General features: G+C 53.6%; 1 protein-coding gene across 1 annotated transcript; it reads left to right on the forward strand.

The window, feature by feature from the left end:
* Positions 1-15535: 15535 nt before the first annotated feature.
* Ceacam16 (CEA cell adhesion molecule 16, tectorial membrane component) lies at positions 15536-20864 on the forward strand. The gene is made up of 5 exons (XM_051207715.1): positions 15536-15599; positions 15715-16059; positions 16496-16771; positions 18294-18572; positions 20508-20864. The coding sequence occupies exons 1-5, from the start codon at positions 15536-15538 to the stop codon at positions 20840-20842; spliced, it is 1299 nt and encodes a 432-aa protein (XP_051063672.1). The 3' UTR covers positions 20843-20864.
* Positions 20865-22591: the final 1727 nt, after the last annotated feature.

The following is a 22591-nucleotide window of genomic DNA, read 5'->3' on the forward strand; positions in this document are numbered from 1 at the left end:
ATTGTGCTTGCCAAGCATGCATGAGAGGCCCTGTTCAATCATCCAAACCATGGTGGGGGCAAGGGTCAGAAAAGAAATCATCAGCCACTGGGAAGAATCGACAAGCCCTGCACTTGGAAATGGGAGAAATCTCTGGAAGCCTGAAAGCTCAAGGAACTGCATTCCCCTCGCCCCCAGCCCCCAGAAGCACCCAGCCCTGAGTCCTCTGGGACCACAGGGCAGTGACATCCACTTTGGACTCCCGATATCCACGATTTTTTAAGACAATAAACTGGTGTTGTTTTAAGCCTCTCATTTGGTAGCAGTTTGTTCTGCCCAACAGGAAAAGAGGATGCTGAAGGATCCCTGGGTGGGGAAGTCACAGCCCCAGTCATTGGCAGTATGCAAATGAGCCCCTCCAGGGACTTCCCCGGCCTAGATCTCACACAACTGGTTTCTGGCCTCAGTCTAGAGGACTGAACGAATGAATAAATGAAACGAGGCTTAATTCCTTTTTTTTTTTATCTTATTTTTTTTAAGGCCCTGGCTTGCCTAGAGCTCACAGACATCCACCTGTCTCTGCCTCTTGACTCTTGAGTGCTGGACTAAAGGCATGCACACTGCATCTGGCCAAATTTGTAATTGAAACAACCAACCAAACAAACAAAAGATTGGTGGATTGTGGTTTTCCAGTTTCACCAAATGATGTTCAAACCATGCTCTTGCTCCCTCTTCTGGCCACATGTAGAACTGCACATCAGCAACCCTTAATTAGGGTGCAACAAACGTGACTTCCTGATTGATGAGATGTGGGCGGAAGCAGTACTTTTCAGATGTGTTATCACTTTCCCTCCCTATTCCTGTCAGTGGCTGGTCCTGTCAGTAGTTCCTGAGTGAGCCCACATAATTCTCCTGACCCTTGTCACATCTGCCTACCTGAGCCATGCTGTGGGTCAAACGGGGCTGCTTATTACTGCAGCATAACCCAGATCACCCTGACCTCAGACGAGGTCTCCTCGACATAAAAACTACATTTCCCAGATGCCCTGGCAGCTCGATCGTGTGATTTAGATCAAGGACAACCAAATATGGACAGAAGTTTTATAAACAATTCACGGAGAGGTCGTCTTCCTTGACAAGAAGCAGAGTAAGTGAAGGAGTTGGGTTTCTGGGGTGCTGTAGACAGCGTTCCTATGCCAGTTTCATAGTAATCTGAACGAGAAAGACTCCCTTGAGTAAGCCATTTCTTTAAGGCATCTAGTATTCCCAGCTTGCTTTCTTTTCTCCTTCCTTCCTTCCTTCTTTAAGAGGGCTTCTCCGTGTATCCCTGGCTGACCTAGAACTCACTCTGTAGACCAGGCTGGCCTCGAACTCACAGAGATCCGCCTGCCTCTGCCTCTTTGGGGTTTTCTGGGATTGAAGGTGTGTGCCACCGCGGCCCATCATCCAGTTCTTTCCAAGCAGCATTTTTCCAGATAAGGTCCCTGAGCCTGACCATCATGCCTCGTCCATGGGACAGTCTGGGGATGAGTAAGTTTGTTAAGCATACAGCAAGACAAAGTAAATGAATAAATAGCAAGGGAAAGGTATGTGGTAGGACATCGTCAAATCATCTACTCTGATGCTCACACATCCCACCGGTGACATTAGGTATCAACTGAGCTCCTGGCTTTCGCTTTTCCCACCGCAGACACTTTTATATCAGGAAATAAAGGATAGTGTCCTGGGGCTGGAGAGATGGCTCAGGACTAGAGAGCCCATCCTTCTTTTCCAGAGGATCTGAGTCCAGTTCCCAGCATCTTCATCAGGCAACTCACACCTGCCTGTGACTCTTGAAGTCACAGACACATTCACACAATAAAAAACAAATAAGAATATTAGTTCCTTGGAAACGCTCTGTCTTCTGGCTGTCCTCAAGGACACGATGCTTTTACTCTCTTAGGCTATTCTTGCTGTCCTTTTTCCTCCCTATCACAGAGTTGGGAGGCGCGAACCTTCCCATAGACAGGAGGCCATGGGGACATTTTGAGACAAACATGCTGGGGTCTGAAATGTGAGGCAGGCGGTTCTGCCTCCCGAGAGAGCTCGAACAGCACATGGCGATTTACCAATACAATGTGCACTACACCCGGTCACCTCATAGTCCCCTCCCCCGATCTAAGGCAGGGCTTTATGTAGCCCAGGCTAGCCTCAAATATACCTGAGAACGACCTTAAACACAGGACCCTTCTCTTCCCCAATGCTAACATAACAGACTTGTACCACCACACCTCCCTGCCTCAGCCCTGACAGAATGGTGACCCCCTCCCTACTCTTATTCCAAATGTGACAACTTGGCGTCATGTAGGCATCTTCAGTTACTCTTCGTAGGAGGAAAAAGCAAGGAGAGTGGACGTACACACATTGATTTTATTTCTAAATCCCCGAGCTGGAAGTACAGAGTCCACCCGCGTTTTATTGGCTGAAGCAGGTCACGTGGTACAGGGTCCTGCAAAGGCTACTCTGGCCAGAAGAGGGAGCCCGGGAGCAGCGTACAAAGACAACATCTTGGGACTCAAACCCCGATCCCAGTCTTCTGACAGCAATGTCTAAGCAGGCCTGCCCTGCTTCATCTATTTTTCACAGACTTCATTCCTTCAGCAGACACTGGGCGAGCCTCTAGAGTCGATAGATATGCAGGGGCTGGTGGTAGATTGAACTGAATAGGAAGGGTTAGCGAGCAGGAGGGGTGAAGTATTCCTTCATGGATTCCACAAGTATTTACTAAGCACCTACTGGATACATCACTGTTTCAGGTCCCAGGAGATATCTATAATCAAATCAGAGACCTGTCCCTTGAGGAGCTGACCTCCCAAGACTCCGGGGCAATCGAAGAGCTGGAGAGTCAATACCACAGAGGTGACGATGTTGGGAACGGAAGCAATGGAACAAATGTTCGGACAACTTTTGTGCTTAAATATCCATAAACTAAAAACAGGCCATCAGCGGGTAAAGAGAGGGCTTGCTGCCACAAGCCGCTCTCTGAGCTTCGACATGCACACAACATTAAATATGTGTAATTTTAAAAAGAAAAGAAAGAAAGACTGCAAAGAAAGGGAAGGGAAGGGAGGAAATGCGTCAAAAGCCTTTTTTTTTTTTTTTTTTTTTTTTTTTTTTGTTTGTTTTTTTGGATCCTCACAGAGCCCACACAATTTCACGCTGAACCAGCAGGAGGCAGCAGAGGCCAACAAACAGGCTGCCTGGCGTAAGCCCATCCGCCGCCACCGCTGCTATTGCTCCCTTCTGGGCTTTCACAGCCCGTTCTGCGGCCTCCACCAGCCTCGCCTCCCGTGTCCCTACACTCCAGCCTGGACCAGGCAGCTCCCCTCCTCTCCACCTCAGCCTCTCCGTGGTCTGTCTTTCCCTCCCAGCCTCGGACCAGCCATAGCCCCCCAGTGCCTTTAAATACAAACTTCTCAGGCTATGTAAGGGGCCGGGAGGATCCCTTTAATCCCAGCACTGGGCAGGCAGAAATTCAAGGCCAGGTCTACAGAGCGAGTTCCAGGCAAGCAAAGACTACGTAGACAGACCCCGTCTCGAAACAAACAAGCAAAGAACAAAAGGGGGGGGGGAGGGAAATTCAAAATAAAAATAAATGAGTATAAACTTCCCACGGCCTGCAAGTTTGCATCCTGGGGGACTTTTGGTCTCCCCGCTTAGTATTCTTTACCCCTCCCCCCACTCTGTGATCCACGGGACTGAACTTCTCCCTGCTCCCGCCCCAAAGTAGTTTACTTTAGCTCTCTCTCTCTCTCTCTCTCTCTCTCTCTCTCTCTCTCTCTCTCTCTCTCTCTCTCTGCCTGGAAGAACATAGAATGAATAAAAAGAAAAAGGACGCACAATGCAACAGTTCTTGGCCCCAAGCAAGTGTCAATGGCGATGAGATCCGAGTTAGCTGGGTGGCTTGGGCTGGAACTGGGCAGTGTCCCATCGTCATCATCAGGGTCTTCCCACCTGGGGTCCCTGCCCCCCCCCTTGCCACTCCCGGGACACTGCCCAGTTTCTGAGAGATAGTGGCTCCTTGTTGGACACATGAGGAAGTGGCCGTGGGGAAGGAAGTTGGCTGGGCTGTGTCCCAGAGTGTGTGTGATTCATGGGGAAAACCTGTTCCAAAGCCGCCTGTGGGTTAAAGGGCCAGTGCCCGCTCGGCAGGGTCACGGCATCACCCAGTGTAGACTGGTAAGCTCAAGTGTAAACGTCCATGAACTCCCGAGGGCGCCAGGGTGTGTGTGCAGGCTTCAGGGGGGACCCAGGGGGAACCTCATCGCGCCCCCGTGGGAAATGATGAGCTGGGATGGAGAGAGCGGCTCCACCACAGAGCGCCTGCACAGACGCCACCTGCAGGCTCTAAGGCTGGGACACCCTAGCCCTTTTATTGGGATGTTCTAGTTTCCTTTCCGGTTGCTTTGAGAAAAAGCAAGTTTGGGGAGAAAGTGCGTATTGGCTCACGGCTTGAAAGTCCGGGGTACGGGCTGCCGAGGCAGGGAAGTAAAGGCAGGAACTGAAAACAGCTGATCGCCTCACACCACAGCCAGAAGAGAGAAATAAGTGCACGGTTAATGCTCAGGGACTCTCTCTCTCTCTCTCTCTCTCTCTCTCTCTCTCTCTCTCTCTCTCTCTCTCTCACACACACACACACACACACAGCATCTCACTGTTGCAACCCTGGCCGTCCTGGAACTCTTCTTGGGCCAGGCTAGCCTCTAACTCACAGAGATCCATCCTCCTGCCTCTGCCTCAAAGGCGGGCACGACCATGGTCTGCTTTCTTTACTCTCATCCAACCCAGAGCCCCAGACCAGGCAATGTCACCTCCCTCACTTTCAGGCCAGCTCTTCCCAACACTCCCTGGCATCCCCCACCTCCCACCCCCAATCAAGCTGCTCTGAGGCTAGCCCTCAACTTCAGCCTTCCTTGTTTGAAATGAGTCTCTAACAGGTAGAGGCATGGAAATGTTACTTTGGCTGGGATTTGCCTTCAACACCTCCCTCCCCAGTTCCCAAGTCCCAAATCATGGGTTCCACCCACTATCACCAAAATATGTAAGAGGGGCTGGGAGACAGTTGATGAGTTCGAATCGCTACACCCAGTTAAAATCTGGGCTTGGCCCTCTGCACCTGTAACCCCAGTGCAGTGGGAAGCAGAGACAGGAGGATTATTGAGACTGGCGGCTGCTATCCTGGCCTAGATTAATCGAAAGACCCTGGTAGAGATGTGACAAGCTATTATGGCTCCCTCTGGTGGAGGGGTTGAAATGCACAAGTGCACCTGTAAAACACACAGAATAAAAAGAGAAGAAAATTGTAGGCAATAGCTCAGTGGAGAAAGAGCTTGCTTTTCGAGGCATGAGGGTCAGAGTTCAGGTGCCTGAATCAGGGTCAAAAAGCAAGTGTGGCAGCATGTGCCTGTGACCCCAGCTCCGAGACAGACGAGACGGGCGACCCCTGGAGCTCACAGGCCAGCCTCATGGTGGCTTCCAGGTTCAGTGAAGGATCCTGTCTCAAGAAAAAGAGGTAAAATGAGCTGGGCATAGTGGTACACACCTTTAACCCCAGCCCTGTGGGAACAGAGGCAGGGTGATTCCTGCCAGTTTTGGGCCAGCCTGATCTACGCACAGGACAGCCAGGACTGCATAGTGAGACCTGTGTCAAAAAAGAAGAGAGAAGGAAAATGTGGAGATGGAGATGGATGTCAGAGAGCTTTACCTAGTGTACAGGGGTCCCTGGGTTCCAGCCCTGCTACCACAACTTAACAACAGACACGTGGTGGACCTCCGCTACAGTGTGGGGCTGGGAAGGTGACTGGGGTTCTGTTTCTAGCACCCACACGGCGGCTCCCACCCATCTGTAACTGCAGTCCTAGGGGATCCGGGACGACTGTCCCTTTGGAGCACTACACTCGTGAGGTGCACACGCATACATGACAACCTTTGGTATGCCAAGTTGTGCAGACACCGAGAGCACCCAGGAGGTGGCAGTGGCTCTTGTGCCAACACTACCTTTTATAACATCATTATCGCCTCAGAGTTGGGTGACCGTGGAGCTGATTCCATATCCAATCCCAGAGGGATAGCCAGGACCCTCAGCTAGAGGACACAGTAGTGGGTGGGGCGGGAAATATGATTGGCTGTGAGCTACGATGGGTACAGAAGTAGGAGGGATAGTACTTCCTACTATGGTGCCACCTTCTATTCTGGATAAATGCGTTCGATTTCCATAGTAAAGTACCTCTTAGGGTTTGTTTTATTTATGTGAGTGTCTGCCACATGCGCTTGGATGCCCTTGGAGGCCAGAAGAAGCCATCAGATTCCCCTGGAGCTGGAGTTACAGATGGCTGTGAGCGAGCTGCCTGATGTGGGTGCTGGGAACTGAACTCAGGTCCTCTGGAAGAGCAGCAAGCACTCTTGGCTGCTGAGCTGTCTCTCTCCAGTCCCTAATAACGTCTTTAAGCTTGGGTGCTGGCATGCAGCTGTAAACCCAGCCATGGAGGAAGAGGCACTGAGGAAGGAGTTTGAATTTGAAACTAACTTGGAGCTGGGCTTTGGTGGCGCACAGCTTTAGTCCCAGCATTCGGGAGGCAGAGGCAGGTGGATCTCTGTGAGTTCGAGGCCAGCCTGATCTACAGAGTGAGCTCCAGGATAGGCTCCAAAGCTATGCAGAGAAATCCTGTCTCAGAAAACCAAAAAAGAAAAAAGAAAGAAAGAAAAGGAAAAAGAAAAAGGAAGAAACTAACTTGGGCTATAGAGCAAGACTCTAAGAACAAAAACAAAAACAAAACAAAAAAAAAAAAAAAAAAAAAAAACCCTACAAACACTAGCCTGCCTCAGGACCTTTGCATATACCGTGCCATGCATTGGAAAGCACACTTCCCCTTTTATATGCACAGGCCTCCTGTCTGTCTCCTCAGTCAGATCTCAGGTTACTTCCTCAGGCTCCTGCTGACGTCCCCAGCCAGAAGAATAACCTGTGTTCTCCCTGTCCTCCTGACCCATTGTATCTTCCATCTTATGGTTCTATTACTCTAATCTTTCTCTGATAATATAGGGGATTTAAGAAATTATTGCTCATGTCCCTCCAATAAGATTTAGCCACATGAGAGAACAGTTCTGTCTGCCGGCCGTGTCCCCAACAGTTTGGCATCGAGTCAGGGCTCAGTCAATATTTGCTAGGTGATTGAATGACCTGGAAACCCCCGAGCAAGGAGCAAGGGTGCCAATGGTGTAGGGATGAGCGGCCCGCTTCTCCAAACACCTGTCTAGATGAGAGCAGGGGTGAGTGCACGTGTGTGCGCGCGTGCCTGTGTGTGCCTGCGTGCATGTGTTTCAGTGTGGATCAAATTTAAGATTAGTATGTGCTAACCAAGTGGTCTGCCACTGAGCCACATCCCCAACCATTCACTGGGGGATTCTAGGCAGGGGCTCTACCACCGAGCCACACCCCCAGCCCCTCACTGGGGGATTCTAGGCAGGGGCTCTACCACCGAGCCACACCCCCAGCCCCTCACTGGGGGATTCTAGGCAGGGGCTCTACCACCGAGCCACACCCCAGACCCTCACTGGGGGATTCTAGGCAGGGGCTCTACCCCTGAGCCACACCCCAGCCCCTCACTGGGGGATTCTAGGCAGGGGCTCTACCACTGAGCCACGCCCCAGCCCCTCACTGGGGGATTCTAGGCAGGGGCTCCACCACTGAGCCACACCCCAGCCCCTCACTGGGGGATTCTAGGCAGGGGCTCCACCACTGAGTTATTTTCCCATGCCTCTTTTTACTTTTTGTTTTGGGAAAGGGTTTCAGTTAATTATCCAGGCTGGCCTGGAGTATGCAAACTTTCTGCCCCAGTCTCCCAAATAACAGGGCCGACAGGCCTGTGCCACCAGGGCTGACTGCTGGATGCTGTCTGCAGGGTGAGGAATGACGGGAACTTGGGGTCTTTTGAGAAACCTAACAGCCTCCCTGGCCCAGCTGGGACCTGTGGGATCTTGCCTTCCAGACCTTCTGGGGAGACACACCCACAGGTCGGGTTTACCAAATTCTGCCCCACCCTGTGTCCTCAGCTCCCCTAGACGACAAGGCAAGGGGGGAAGGGATTCTTCACTTGCTTCAGAGGGACAAGAGTCCCGGGATAGAGCCTCCCAACACAGAAAGTTTCCAGAAGGATCGCTGTCAGTAGTGGGCGGAGTCTTGGGGAGGAAGAAGGAGGAGGCTGGGCCACTTGCAGCCTGAACTCCCCCGGGTCTTGGTGAGATGGCAGAGAACACTGGGAAGGAGGAGCCGCACAAAACAAGGCCACAGCACTCTGTCCTCAAACGGCCCCACAGGCAAAAAAAAAAAAAATCGCTCCGTTTGTCTTGGCACGGGTGTGGAGGTCAAAGGGCAGCTGGTAGGAGCCAGTTCTCTCCTTTCGCTGTGTGGGACCAATGGTAGAGCTGAGGTCATCAGGGTTGGCAGCCAGAGCCTTTACCCCAGAAGCCAGCTCACTGGCCCAGTTTCTGGGGTTTTTGGTTTCGAATTGGGTTTTTTTTTTTTTTTTATTTGTTTTGTTTAGTTTTGTTGTTGTTTTGAAACAGAAACTTTCGGTGTCGCTCATGCTGGCTTCGAACTGGCAGCCATCCTCCTGCTTCAGCCCCCCTTGTGTTGAGATTACGGGTGTGTGCCTCTGCTTCAGGCTGCTCCAGCACCCTATGGCTTTGGTCCTGTGCATCATTTATCTCACGGGATTTGGGGTGGGGGCCAGAGGGCTGGGTTAAAGAGGACACGGAAAGTATCACCATAGTTGTCCGGTCCGCACCTGCAGTTCCAGCCCCTTTGGATACTGAGGCAGGAAGGTTGCCTTATAGTCAAGGCGACCCTGGGCTATGTAGCAAATTCCTGTCTCAAAAAGAAAACGGGCCAGGCGTAGAGGCACAAATCTTTTGTCTTTAGTCCCAGCCCCCCAGAGGCAGAGGCAGGTGGGTTTCTGTGAGCTTCGGGCTTGCCTGGGCTACACAGCCTGGCCACATACGGAGACCCCATCTAAAGAAGAGGAAATTGAAGCTGAAGAGTACGAGCCAAGGAGTTCGATCACCTGATACCCTGGCTGCCTAGCACAAAGCCGTGTTTGAACCTCAGCGCCAGGGAAACCAAGTGCAGGGTGGTGTGTGCCTGTCTTCCCGGCATTTGAGAGGTGGAGGGCAGAGGCAGGTCAATCTCCCTACCGTGTGTGCGTTCCAGGAGGCTTTGTTTCAAAAACAAAAACAAAATTAAAAAAAAAAAAAAAAGATCTCTTTCTAATGTAACATTCTAGCCCATGTATTTGTGTAGACTCCTCAGCCAGAAGTTGAACCTCGAATCTGTTCTGTTTGAGCCTGAGACCCCAGTGTCCTGGGCAATGCTCACATACAGTAGATTCTCCAATGTGTCATGTGGAGAATGATCACTGTGACCCTTTATTCCCTGCACCTCACTGCTCAGCCTGAAGCGGCCTGGGTGCACCAGCTCTAACCTCAGAAGAGTCAGGGAGAGTTCAGGTCATGGCCGTCCACAGTTCCAGTCACAGAGCGGCCTCAGGAGTGGGCATAGCCTTAGGCTAAGTGCACAGCAAGCAAACAAGCAAAAGCAGCTTCTGTTTAGACTCAAAGGGCTCCCACAGGGGCTTGGGTCACTGCTCTGGTAGAGCGCTTGGCAAGCATAAAAGCACCTATAATTCCAGCACTCAGGAGATGACTGCAGGAAGAAAAATTCAAGGTCATGCCTCAGCTGCATAGTGAGTTTGAGGCCACCCTGGGCTACTTAGACAATCTCAAAAAATCAAACAAAAAGGGGTTCATATAAGAGGAATGGCAGGTGGGGGGAGGGAGGAGGAAGACAGCAGACAGAGAGGGGATCATGTGATGCCTTGGGGACTAGAAGCCACAGCAAGGGTTAGGGACAAAAGGTCCTGGGCCTCCCTGGAGACTCGCAGCTCCCTGTCATCCACACCTGGTATCAACTTCCAGAAGCATTCTGAACCCCTACACAGCACCGGGGACACTCGGGACACAGTGCGGGGAGGGAGGGAGACACAGCTCTGAACAGAGAGAGGAGGGCAAGCGGGGATCACTGGGGAGCTCGGATGCCATCTGTAGAATGCAAAGAAGAGAGAAAAACAGGGGCAGAGAGTTCAAGAAAGGAAAGGGGCGGGGCAGAACGATGACAGACAGGAGTGGGTGAAAGCGCGCGGGGAGGGGGCGGGCAGAGCGATGGCAGCCAGGGCTAGGAGAGTATTCCTTGGGGCTGGCTCAGTGGGTACACAGTGTCTCACGGGCCACCACGTGAGGACCCTGTATTCTGCAGAGGACACTGGGGAGCCACGGCAGCCCCTGTGCTGCTGGGACAGGGGAGGCAAGAAACAAAGACCCAAGTCCTTCTTCCCGTCTCGGCGGGGGCAGTGGCATCTTCCCGGACAAGGGCAGGGGCAGGGGCTGGTCTGGGAAGAAACTAAGGTCAGTTTAGGACAAGGAGGGTGGCAGGCGCCCTGGAGATTGGGGAAACATTCTGAATAACAATTGGGGTTCAACCCCGGTGCTCAGGCGACAGGGTAGAAGCAGGGTCAGACAGAGAGCAGCAGCCCAGCCCCCACCAGCCCCAGCCCTCCCCCCCCATACAGCCCCACCTTGCTGAGGGCAACCCAGGGCAGTGCACGGTACTCAGGAGAGAACCAGGAGCAGGCTGCAGGGCCCCAGAGGAGCCAGCACCCACAGCCAGCAAGGTGACATGCTGTAACATGTTTGTAACATGCTGCCCAAACCTCCATGGTCTCGCCTGGACATCATGCCTCCACCTCCTTGCAAGGGGAAGTCCATCTTTCTGGATTTGCTTTCTCCGGGATATGAGGAGTCTTTGTTTTTCTAGCTAGGGTCTCACTATGTACCTTAGGCTGTCCTGGATCACTCTCCTCTCTCTCTTAAATAATTTATTTAACTTTATGTTATGTGCATTGGTGTGAAGGTATCAAGATTCTCTGGAGCTGGAGTTACAGACAGTTTTGAGCTGCCATGTGGGTGCTGGGAACTGAACCCAGGTCCTCTGGAAGAGCAGCCAGTGCTCTTAACCGCTGAGCCATCTCTCCAGCCCCTCTCCTTTTTTAAAAAAAAATTAAAATTTTACTGTGTGTAAAAAAAATGCTATGTGTGCATAGATAGCTCTTTTGTCTGTATGTATGTCTGTGCAATGTCAATGGAGACCAGAAGGGGCAGCAGCTTCCCTGGGACAGGAGTTACAGACATGTCAGTTGCCATGTGGGTGCTGGGAATGGAACCTGGGTCCTTTGGAAAAGCAGCCTGTGCTCCTAACCAGGGACCCATCGATGCTGCCCGTTCATTTGCATGCATTTGCGTAACTACAATCTAGAAGTGACTAGAGGCACATGTGGGCTGAGGATGGTTTAATCCCTCTGCCTTTTAGAGGAAATTCTCCAGCAGCTGTGAATGTTAGTATTTCTAGAAGCTCTTGGAGCCAGAGTCCCCTCCAAATAATGAGGGTTAGCCGTGTGGGGGTCGTAACAGAAGCATGCATGTACGGTGCCTATAATCATGCCTGACCTACAGTAAATGCCCCCTAAGACATGCGTTCCTGGGGGGCTGGAGAGGAGGCTCAGAGGTTAAGAGTCCTGAGTTCAATTCTCAACAATCACATGGTGGCTCACAACCATCCAAAATGAGATCTGGTGCCCTCTGCTGGCCTGAAGGCAGACATGCAGCCAGAACACTGGTGATTCTGCAGTTTTGCTGGGCAGTGGTGGCGCAGGCCTTTCATCCCAGCACGCAAGAGGCAGAGGCAGGCGGATCTCTGTGAGTTCTAGACCAGCCGGGTCTACAGAGAGAGTTCTAGGACAGCCAGGGCCACACGGAGAACCCTGTCGAGAAAGAACAAAGAGGCGAGGATACCAGCAAGGTGGCTCAGTGGATAAAACCCACTTGTTGCCAAGTCTGACGGCCTGAGTGTGATCCCCGGAAGACACATGAAAGAAACAGGGAAGATTTCACAAAGTTTCCCCACATGAACATGATGGCAGAAGCCACCTGCCTCACATAATAGCAGTAAAAACAAAGAGGGGAAGGGAGAGGGCATGACCCTGGGTTCCAGAAATCAGGTGTGGTATTGAACACCTATCATGCCAACACTCAACAGGTAGCTGTGGGAAGGGGGAAGATCAGGGGTTCAAGGCCATCCCTGCCTATGTAATAAATTCAAATCTAGCCTGGGCTACATGGAATCTTGATTTTTTTTTTTTTTTTTTTTTTTTTTTGAGACAGGGTCTCGTTGTAGCCCAGGCTGCTCGGCTGGCTCCGACTGCACCCCTGCAAAGACAGCGTTCCACACACTACATGGTTGAGAATGGCTTTGAACTCGGGATTTTCTCCTGCCACTACCTCCCAAGCAAATGAGTCTTAAGGACGCCCACCCCACAGAGTTGTGCCATCCACTGTGGTGACAATGGTCACTTCCTGTAGCACTGAGGCTGGAGGAGCCGAAGGCTCTGTCCCGGGCCCCTGCATGGCCCCTGATTGTGCAATGGTAAGGCCATAGGGATGATGGTCAAGAGCTGCCCCAGAATCTTCTTGTGTCCCTTCCCTCCTCCCCGGTGACCTGCTTCTCCTCTTCGGTACCAAATCTGGGCCTTTGGCACAAAGTGGATTAGGCAGCTGCCCCAAGAGGCCTGGCCAGGTCATGGCCTCTGGCCGGTGCTTGCCACGCCCATCTCCCGTGCCCAAACAGGGCCCCAGATCTTCTGTGACTCGATCCCTCCAAATTCCGGTGATCCACCCACCCTGCTTCCAAATTGCCGAACGATCCCAGGTCCTGTGGCAGACCGAGCCAAGCCTCAACCAAGGAGGGTCTGTGAGACTGGAACGCCATCGCCACCAACCATCGCCGACACCAACCTGGGGTGAAAGATGCCATTGGCCTGGTGCAGCTGGCTCCTCCTCAGTGGTGAGCGAGAAGGGACCCCCCTTCCCCAGACCCTCAGCCTACTCCCTGCACCCCCAGGAGCCTGAAGGCAGGGAGAGGGATTCCTGCCCGGGGAGGGTAGGTGTGAACCAGAAGGCCAGCACACTGTGGGCAGAGCAACTTTGCTCCACTCGGGCAGTTTGCTCTCTCTCTCTCAAGAGGCCTGTAGGGCAGGCTGGTGACTGCCACTGAGAGGTGTTGGCAGTGGGGTTTCAGAGGGTCCCGAAGCCCGAGCAAAGCAAGCCGACCAATGGCAGGGTTTCCAGACTCTCACTGTTTGGGCTTGGTTTAGGTGTTTTTGAGGTAAGGTCTCCTATAGCCCAGGTTGGCCTCAAGCTAACTTCTGATCTTCCTGCCTCCAGCTCCCTAGTGTTGGGATTACAGGTATGTATTATCAGGCCAAGTTTCTGTGTTGGGGATTGAACCCAGGACCTCATGCTTGCTAAACAAACCATCTACAAACTGAGCTACAGCCCCAGCAACCTTACCCTGTCTTTTGTTCTTGAGACAAGGTCTCACTGTTGCCCTGGCTAACCTGGAGCTCACTCTGTAGACCAGGCTGGCCTTGAACTCACAGATCCACCTGCCTCTGCCTCCTGAGTGCTGAGATTAAAGGTGTGTGCTCCACCAAGCCCCACACTAGTGAGGTTTCTGTTGTTGCTTGTTGAGACAGGGTCTGACTATTCAGTCCAGGCTAGCCTCAAGCTTGAGACAATCCTCCTGCCTCAGCTCCCGGAGTGTGGCCGCCATGCCTGGGCCTTCCTGCTCTCCTGTCAGCCTCAGTTGACTTAGCTGTGACTAGGCCTAGCTCACAGGGTCACTCTAAGGTCCCTTAGCAGCAGGGTTTATTGGCATCTACTGTTTACCTACTTCTAATCTTTCTCCCTTGCTAGCATCCCTGGGAGGGGATGCTCCCTTGTGGCCTGACTTCCTGGACAGGAAAAGCAGGCCTTGAAAAGGTTACTTGCTGGCCAGGGTCTCACAACACAAAATGGCAGAGCTTTGCCCTAAGCCCAGAACCTGTCACTACCACCCACTTTCTTCCAACTAGGAAGGGACTGGAAACCAAGTCAGGCCAGGCCTGCAAGTGTGTGTCAAGTGCTAAACGCCAGAGCCACCTTGTGAGCCAAGCACAGATGAGAAGGAAGCAGTAAGGACCAGCCCTACTGGTTGGGACTTGTCCGTTTGTGGAGAAGGGGTGGCGGAGGCTGGGGGTGTGGTTCAGGGGGTAGAGGGCTTGCCTAACACTGGCCAGGTGCTGGGTTTGATCCCCAGCAGAGCATAAACTGGGTGTGGTGATACCTGCCCAGAGTCTCAGCTCTCAGGAGGTGAAGGCGGGGAGATTAGAAGTTCAAGGTCATCCTCTGCTGTCTGTCAAGGTGAGGCCGGCATGGGATACCAGCATCTGGACGGAGGAGAGACTAAAGGACAGAAAGGAAGGAGAAAGGGATGGAGGGATTTCACACATCTCTGCTCCCTGTGTGGCGGCCCTGGTACACACAGAGGGAGCGCCCTCAGCTTGGGCGAGTCCTGGTGTTAGCCTGAGGGGACAGATTCAGTTGGCTACATGAGCCGAGGGGCCTGCTTGAGTCTCAGCCTGGGAAGCCTCCTGCATCCCATTGAACTCTGCAGAGCCATCCCTGCAGACAGACTCCATGGATGCTCAGGTGTTAGAGCCCGGCTTGCCGGCACATGCTTGCAAATCCCAGCACTGAGGGGACAGAGGCAGGACTTCCAGAAGAGCCTTCTCCATCACATGGGAAGTTCAGACTCCACTCCCTGCTCTAAAGTAGGTGATTAAGGGCCAGAGAACTACGAGTTGGAGCTGGGAGTCAGTAGCAGACTATTTGCCTGGAATCCCCCAGTGAGAGGTTGAGGGTATGGCTCAGTGGTAGAGCCCCTGCCTAGAATCCCCCAGTGAGGGGCTGGGGTGTGGCTCAGTGGTAGAGCCCCTGCCTAGAATCCCCCAGTGAGGGGCTGGGGTGTGGCTCAGTGGCAGAGCCCCTGCCTAGAATCCCCCAGTGAGGGGCTGGGGTGTGGCTCAGTGGTAGAGCCCCTGCCTAGAATCCCCCAGTGAGGGGCTGGGGTGTGGCTCAGTGGTAGAGCCCCTGCCTAGAATCCCCCAGTGAGGGGCTGGGGGTGTGGCTCAGTGGCAGAGCCCCTGCCTAGAATCCCCCAGTGAGGGGCTGGGGTGTGGCTCAGTGGTAGAGCCCCTGCCTAGAATCCCCCAGTGAGGGGCTGGGGTGTGGCTCAGTGGCAGAGCCCCTGCCTAGAATCCCCCAGTGAGGGGCTGGGGTGTGGCTCAGTGGTAGAGCCCCTGCCTAGAATCCCCCAGTGAGGGGCTGGGGTGTGGCTCAGTGGCAGAGCCCCTGCCTAGAATCCCCCAGTGAGGGGCTGGGGTGTGGCTCAGTGGTAGAGCCCCTGCCTAGAATCCCCCAGTGAGGGGCTGGGGTGTGGCTCAGTGGTAGAGCCCCTGCCTAGAATCCCCCAGTGAGGGGCTGGGGTGTGGCTCAGTGGTGGAGTCCCTGCCTAGAATCCCCCAGTGAGGAGATGGATGAGGCCCTGGGTTTTAACCCAGAGGGAAGTGGCTATGAGAGGCACGAATCTTGCTTGGGTCTGATCTTGTAGACACTGGGGATATCACCTCTGAGCCTGTCAACTCCAGTCAAATGAGGTGACAAGTCACTCCTACCCCATCCAACCTGCCTGCCCCTTCTCGTCTTTCTCAGCCTGGATGCTGAACGCCGGGGCTGAGATCTCCATCACCCCTGAGCCTGCCCAACCGGCAGAGGGAGACAACATCACACTGGTGGCCCGTGGGCTGTCCGGGGAGCTGCTGGCCTACAATTGGTATGCAGGGCCTACACTCAGCCTGACCTTCCTGGTGGCCAGCTACATTGTCAGCACTGGCGATGAGACCCCGGGACCGGCCCACACAGGACGGGAAGCTGTGCGCCCCGACGGCAGCCTTGCTATCCATGGTGCCCTGCCGGGGCACACAGGCACCTATATTCTGCAGACCCTTAACAGGCAGTTCCAGACGGAGGTGGGCTACGGACACATGCAGGTCTATGGTGAGCCACCCCTTGCAACACATCCAGGACTTAGCGCCCTCTTCCTCACCCATCCTTTGAAGACAGAAGCAAAACAAAATTATTCTTTAAAATTGCATTATGTGTGTGAGTGAGGTTTCGCGTGTCACAAACAGACATGTGGAGGTCAGAGGATTCTTTCCTTCCACCATGAGGAACCCAGGGATCGAACCCAGGTGGCCAGGTTTGGTGGCGAGCACTTTTACCCACCGAGCCATCTTGCCAGGCCCTTAAAACAGTGTGAGGAGAATGCCTACAATAGCACTAAAATGCTCACCACCTCCATCATCCAGAATGATATCTGTCTTTTTTGTCGTGGGGGGGGGGGTACAGAAGCACAGCTTGGTGGTGCTTCTTGCCCCGGGGACAGGAGGTGCCCCTCCCCTCCCCCTCTGTCTCTTGCTCGCCCCCCCCATAGAGATCCTGACCCCTCCTACGGTCGTGGCCAACGACACGGCGCTGGTGGAGCGTAGGGACACCCTTCGTCTCGTGTGCAGCAGCCCCAGCCCCGCTGAGGTCCGCTGGTTCTTCAATGGAGACGCCCTGCCTGTCCCCGTCCGCTTGGGCCTGTCCCCGGATGGCAGGGTGCTGACCCGGCATGGCATCCGCAGGGAGGAGGCGGGCGCCTACCAGTGCGAGGTGCGGAACCCGGTCAGCGTCAGCCGCAGTGAACCCCTGAACTTGACCGTATACTGTGAGTCTTCCGGGGGAGGCAACCGGCATCCACATCCCACAGAGAAGGAGTCCACAGTCACCACAGCAAGCAGGCTGGGGGAGGGGCAAGGGTCCCTCATAAGTACCGATTGTGGCTGATGACGTAGATAAGCGAGGGAATACACACCTGCCACATCGAGGCATCCGGAAGGCGAGGGAAAGCTGCCTTCTCCGTGAGGTAACAAGATTTGTCAAATAAATAAATAAACAAATAAAAGCGTGTCGGGGAGGTGGGGTATAGCTGAGCTGGTAGGATGCTTGTCTGTCATGCGCCACGCCCCGGGTTCCACCTGAAGAACTACAAACTACTCACATTAGTGTAGATCTACGATTCTAGCACTTAGGGAAGTGGAGGCAGGGTCCTGAGCTCCTGTCCTTATCTGCTGCATATGGAGTGTGAGGCTAGCCTGGGCAAAAAGGGGAAAAAAAGACCCCTAAATAAAATGATAACATGGCCCAAGGAATGTTTGGGTTCGAAAGGGTAAGGGCTAACATCTCCAGGGCTCTGGGCTTGGAGGGGACTCACAAAAGCTTCATCATAGTCCCTGGGGCAGCAGGAGTGTGGAATCCTGGGAAAACTAATCACTGAGGTGCCTGGCATCGATTTAATCCAGGAGGCAGAGGGAAGAGATTGCTGTGAGTTCAAGACCAGCCAGGACTACATGATGAGGCTCTCGCTTTAAAAATAAATAAATAAATTTTCAATTAAAAGGCAAAACAGGCTACAGCCAGAGGAATCTAGATGCTGGAAACTCTAGAAGCAGAGGCGAGGCTCCTAGAACCAAGTTATAACACTAGATAATCTAGACCAGTGATTTTCAACACGTGCGTCAAATGACCCTTTTACAGGGGCCGCCGAAGACCGGAAAACTCAGTTATTTACATTATGATTCATAACATTGGCAAAATCACAGTCACAAAGGAGCAATGGGAATAATTTTAGGGTTGGGGGTCACCACAACATGGGAACTATGAAAGCGTCTCAGCATTAGGAAGGTTAAGAACAATTGCTCTAAAATCTTAGACACACGGATTTCTAGGGTCTGAGAATACTAAGACATAGAGCATAGATTGTTTTGTTTTGTTTTTCCAGACGGGGTTTCTCTGTGTAACCTTGGCTGCCCTGGAGCTCACTCTGGAGACCAGGCTGGCCTCGAACTCACAGAGACCCACCTGCCTCTGCCTCCCTTCCTGGAAATAAAGGCATGCGCCACCACCACCCAATTCCACACATTCTTTTTTACAGATGATAAAAGAACAAAAAAACAAACAAAAACAAAAACCCACGGAGTTCTGAGAGCTTAAGGGAGGGGAAGTGAGTTTCAAGATTCCAAAGTTAGTGATGCAGACCTGATCAAGAAAAGCTCGGGTTCTTTCTTCCCTGTATTCAGCCCCACCAGCCCCGGGGACCCAATCTGGTAGACAAGACTTGGGATGTGTGCCTCTGCCCCCTCCCAGCCCAGCACCCTGTCCCTCCGGTGTCTCTCCCTCCTGTCCTACAGACGGCCCTGAACGCGTGGCTATCCTCCAAGATTCCACCACCCGTACGGGCTGCACCATTAAAATGGACTTCAACACATCCCTCACCCTGTGGTGTGTGTCCCGATCCTGCCCTGAGCCAGAGTATGTGTGGGCATTCAACGGGAAGGCCTTGAAGAATGGCCAGGACCGCCTGAACATCACCAGCATGACCGCGGCCCATGAGGGCACCTACACGTGTATTGCTAAGAACTCCAAGACTCTGCTGTCCGGCTCTGCCTCCGTGGTGGTCAAGCTGTCCGGTGAGTCGGCCCCAGCCTGGAGGACCACCTGCTCTCTACAGAGTCGCAGCAGGCCTTTGCTGACAGGGCCACCGTTTTCCCAGGAGATAATTGGATTCCCAGCACATTCATTGGCCAGTTGTGACAAGCTGGCAGGCATATGGGCTTGTCCCCGTCTTGTCTAGGTGCAAAAAGAGGCAGGCAGCGCCTGTCACATAGGAAATAAGTGATGGCTCACATCCTCTGCCTTGAGGTTAGACTGAGTCCCCTTCTTGTGGGGTGGCAGAGTGGGACGCCAGGGTCCATGTCCTTCCATGTAATACCCCAGTTGGTACACAGCCCTCCCACACACCATAGCTGGAAAACACAGGCAGTTGTTAGCCTGAAATCCAGCCAGGGTACTGTCATGCCCCAAGGATGCTGGCTTTGAACATCAAGGCCTCGTGTATAATCACGGTGTGTGCGAGGTAATGGCAGGAGGATCAGGAGTTTAAAAATTATTGGCTACACAGAGAGTTCGAAGTCAGACATTGCCTCAAAATGATGATGATGATGATGATAATAATAATAATTCTACCTGGGTTCCTTCTCAAGTGGCTGCTGTCCCTTAGGGACAGTGGAACTCGTCCGCCCCTCCCCCTCCCTTCTTCCTCCACTAACAGGCTGGGTCTCTTGCAAAGGGTGGGGATGGACCCCTCTTTCATGCAGAGCAAAGATGGCGGCCCCAAAGGTAAGTGTGCCTCCTGCTTTACCCGGGAGAGTCCTTGTCTGGAGACAGGGTGGACCAGATGACCTCGGGGACAACATGGGGGGTGTCCAAGGTCTGCAGGTATGTTCCGGGTGTACCTAATGCAACACCCCCAAGACTGCTTGCTTCCAAGCTGCCAGGGATCCTGTGACAGGTGCTGGGAGAGGGATCGAGGATAGACAACACTGTCCCCCTGCCCCTGGGAAGCAAGCCGATCTGATGGAGGAGGCACAGTCTTTCTCTGATCTCAGAGGGATCAGGGAAGCGATGCCTCACCTTCTCTGGGCTCCCAGGCACTGGTGGAGGAGACATGAGGGGCCTTTAGTCGGAGGGAGGAGGCATAGCCTGGAAAATTTTCCAGGTCATTAGGAGACGTGACACTACTTTAAAATTCCTAGTCTGATGGGGGAGACATAGGTCCCACTTTGGAAACAATCCAAATCTGATGGGGGAGTATGGGCCCCCCCACTTCCTATGGACACAATTAAGATGATCATTCCCAACTCTAGGGGTCTCTAACTTGATTAGATGGTCCACTCTGACAATCCACAATTTCTTGGTCTGATGGAGGAGGCGGAGGCCCCCACCTTGTAGGGAATTTCAAACCAATAGAATAGGCTTCCCAGCTTCTAGAACTTGATTGAAAATAAAAATCTAGAATTTCCTAATCTGATGGAGGAGACACAATCCACACCTTGTGGGAATTTTTAAATGCAGCACAGGGTATGCACAGCTCCTCCCTTCTAGGGCCTTCCGATCTGATGGAGGAGTTGTCACCCCATGTTCTTGGGTCTGCTGCTGTCACAGAAAAGACGTTCTGTGGGAACAGAAATCCAATGGACAAGACACAGCCACATTTTCTGGGATTTCCCACCTGATAGGGGAGGCAAGGCCCCTGGAGTTTGGAAGCCTGTACCCCAATGGAGGAGACATGGCTAGACTCTCTAGGGGTCTCCCAGTTTCATAGGAGAGACAACATGCACCATTGTTCAAGGCTGAAATCTAGAGAGGGGAGAGGTGCCCCTGGCAGATCACTGAGACAGAAAGTGTATGTGGTTATCCAAGGAGTCACCTCCATCCTTGGTCTCCCCGGCACCTCAGGAGGAGCATTGGCATTGTCCCTGAAGAAGCTGGCCAAGGGAGGGGAGGACTCCACTCCATCCCCAGGGCGGCCCTGGCTCACAGTAGTGGTGGCCCTCTCTCTCCAGCCGCAGCTGTGGCCATGATGATTGTGCCTGTGCCGACTAAACCGATGGAGGGCCAGGATGTGACCCTGACCGTCCAGGGCTACCCCAAGGACCTGCTAGTCTATGCCTGGTACCGGGGACCCGCCTCAGAGCCCAACCGACTGCTCAGCCAGCTGCCGTCGGGGAACTGGATCGCCGGGCCGGCACACACGGGCCGGGAGGTGGGCTTCGCCAATTGCTCGCTGCTGGTGCAAAAGCTGAACCTCACAGACGCCGGGCGCTACACACTCAAGACCGTCACACTACAGGGCAAGACCGACACATTGGAGGTGGAGCTTCAGGTGGCCCGTGAGTGAGCAGCTTGGGGGAGACACGGTCCCAAAGGTGGCCTTCTCCTCCCCCACAAGCCTGAGGGACACAGGCATGTGCATCTCCCATCTGACCTGAGTGTCCCCATGAATCACTTGTCTTGCCTCCCTAACGGTGACATCCACCAAGGGTAGGAGGCCTCCATCAGACAGAGGCCTCTTACAGCCAGATGGAAGGCTATAAGCAGAGGTATCATGTGAGGGTGGGCATCTTATCTCCTCAGGGGAGTGGAAGCTAAACCTCGGGGATCCAGCCTCTTCCACCACACTGGGGAGTTGGGGTGAATACAGGTATTGTCTCCCCCATGAGACAAAGCATGAAGGCAAGAAATCTCCACCTTCTGACAGGAGAGATTCCCCCAACCTGAAATGCATGACTTGCACTGGGTTGCAGCCTGCTAGGTGTGTCTCCTCCATCAGACAGGTTTCTCGGTTGGGAAAGACCCCTCCCGCATCAAGCTGAGGGCTCTCACAGTAGAGAAACATGTCTCTTTCATCAGATTCAGAGCTGTCTCCTCCATCAGACTGGGAGCTCCCAGGGTCAGGGTCATGTCTCCTCCATCAGACTGGGAGCTCCCAGAGTCAGGAATAGTGTCTCCTCCATCAGACTGGGAGCTCCCAGGGTCAGGGTCATGTCTCCTCTATCGGAGGGGCTGTCAGTTAGGAACCATGCTCTCGCAAACAAAGACCATGTCTCCTCCATCAGACTAGGAATTCCCACAGATCTTCAAAGCCATATTACTAGGGCAGGTGCCCTGAACAAATGCTCCCACATGGAGAATAACAGTCTGAGGTCTTGCCTATTGCATCAGACTAGGCACTCAGACGTCAAGTTCCTGAGCCAGGACCAGTCTGGCGGGACCCTGCCACTGGCTGTCTGGGTTCGCGCAGGCGCACTCCCGAGCCCCCGGGAATTCTTTGCAGCTTCCTTTGTCACAATCCAGCTGGAGGACCCGTCTACCTTCCTGCACCACCAGACCCCAGACCATGGCACAGGCTGAGCGCGGAGGGTGGGGTCCGCGGGAGGCGCGGTGGGCGGGGCCGCGGGAAGGTCCTCCTGCTGACTGGCAACCTCCTTGTCCCCGCCCTGGTCCTCCTTCACAGCCCTGGAGTAGTCTCTGCCGCCACCGCCACCGCAGCAGCAGCAGCGCAGGCCTCTGAGACCTGGAGAGGAACGCACTCGCTCACGCAGCATCTCCCCGCATCCACCCCCAAGCCCAGGGCCGCTCACCTTCAGCATGGATGAAGGCTGCGGTCCCTCCACCCTGTCTCCATGTAGACTTAGTGCCGAGCTGTGGGAGAGCTGCCCAGTCCATAAACGTCCGGATGAATGCATGTGGTTGTCGGCCTCTCCTTCCACCGCCGCCAGCTGGGTCAAATGCATCTAGCGCCCCTTGCTTTGATTCCCACACCAGAGCATGCTCAGGATGAGTGCATGTGCACTTAGGAGTGCTTGACCCATGCCTCCTCTGCTCCAATGCAGGGCCTGACGCTTTTGCACAGGTCTGCAGTTCACATGGAGGGGTGTCCTGCTCCCCAGGGGGCTAGGGACCGGACCTCTCTGGGGTACAAAGAGTCAGGAAGTGTGGAGTAGGGGAAGACCCTCTCCCCTGGGTAACCTCCTGTCCTCACCTTTGCCCTACGGCAAGGCTACTTCCCCTCAGAGGACAGTATTTCTCAAGGAGCTGTCTAGCACCTTCTAGACCTCAGCCATTATATCAAGAATGCAACGATCTC

Source organism: Phodopus roborovskii, unplaced genomic scaffold, assembly GCF_943737965.1.
Source record: "Phodopus roborovskii unplaced genomic scaffold, PHOROB, whole genome shotgun sequence".
In the NCBI taxonomy this organism is placed as follows: domain Eukaryota; kingdom Metazoa; phylum Chordata; class Mammalia; order Rodentia; family Cricetidae; genus Phodopus; species Phodopus roborovskii.

Coding starts and splice junctions, on each gene's coding strand:
- Ceacam16 (XM_051207715.1), top strand. CDS start 15,536: ATGGATGAGGCCCTGGGTTTTAACCCAGAGGGAAGTGGCTATGAGAGG. Junction 15,600..15,714: donor GAGGCACGAATCTTGCTTGG/GTCTGATCTTGT, acceptor CGTCTTTCTCAG/CCTGGATGCTGAACGCCGGG. Junction 18,573..20,507: donor CGTGGTGGTCAAGCTGTCCG/GTGAGTCGGCCC, acceptor CTCTCTCTCCAG/CCGCAGCTGTGGCCATGATG.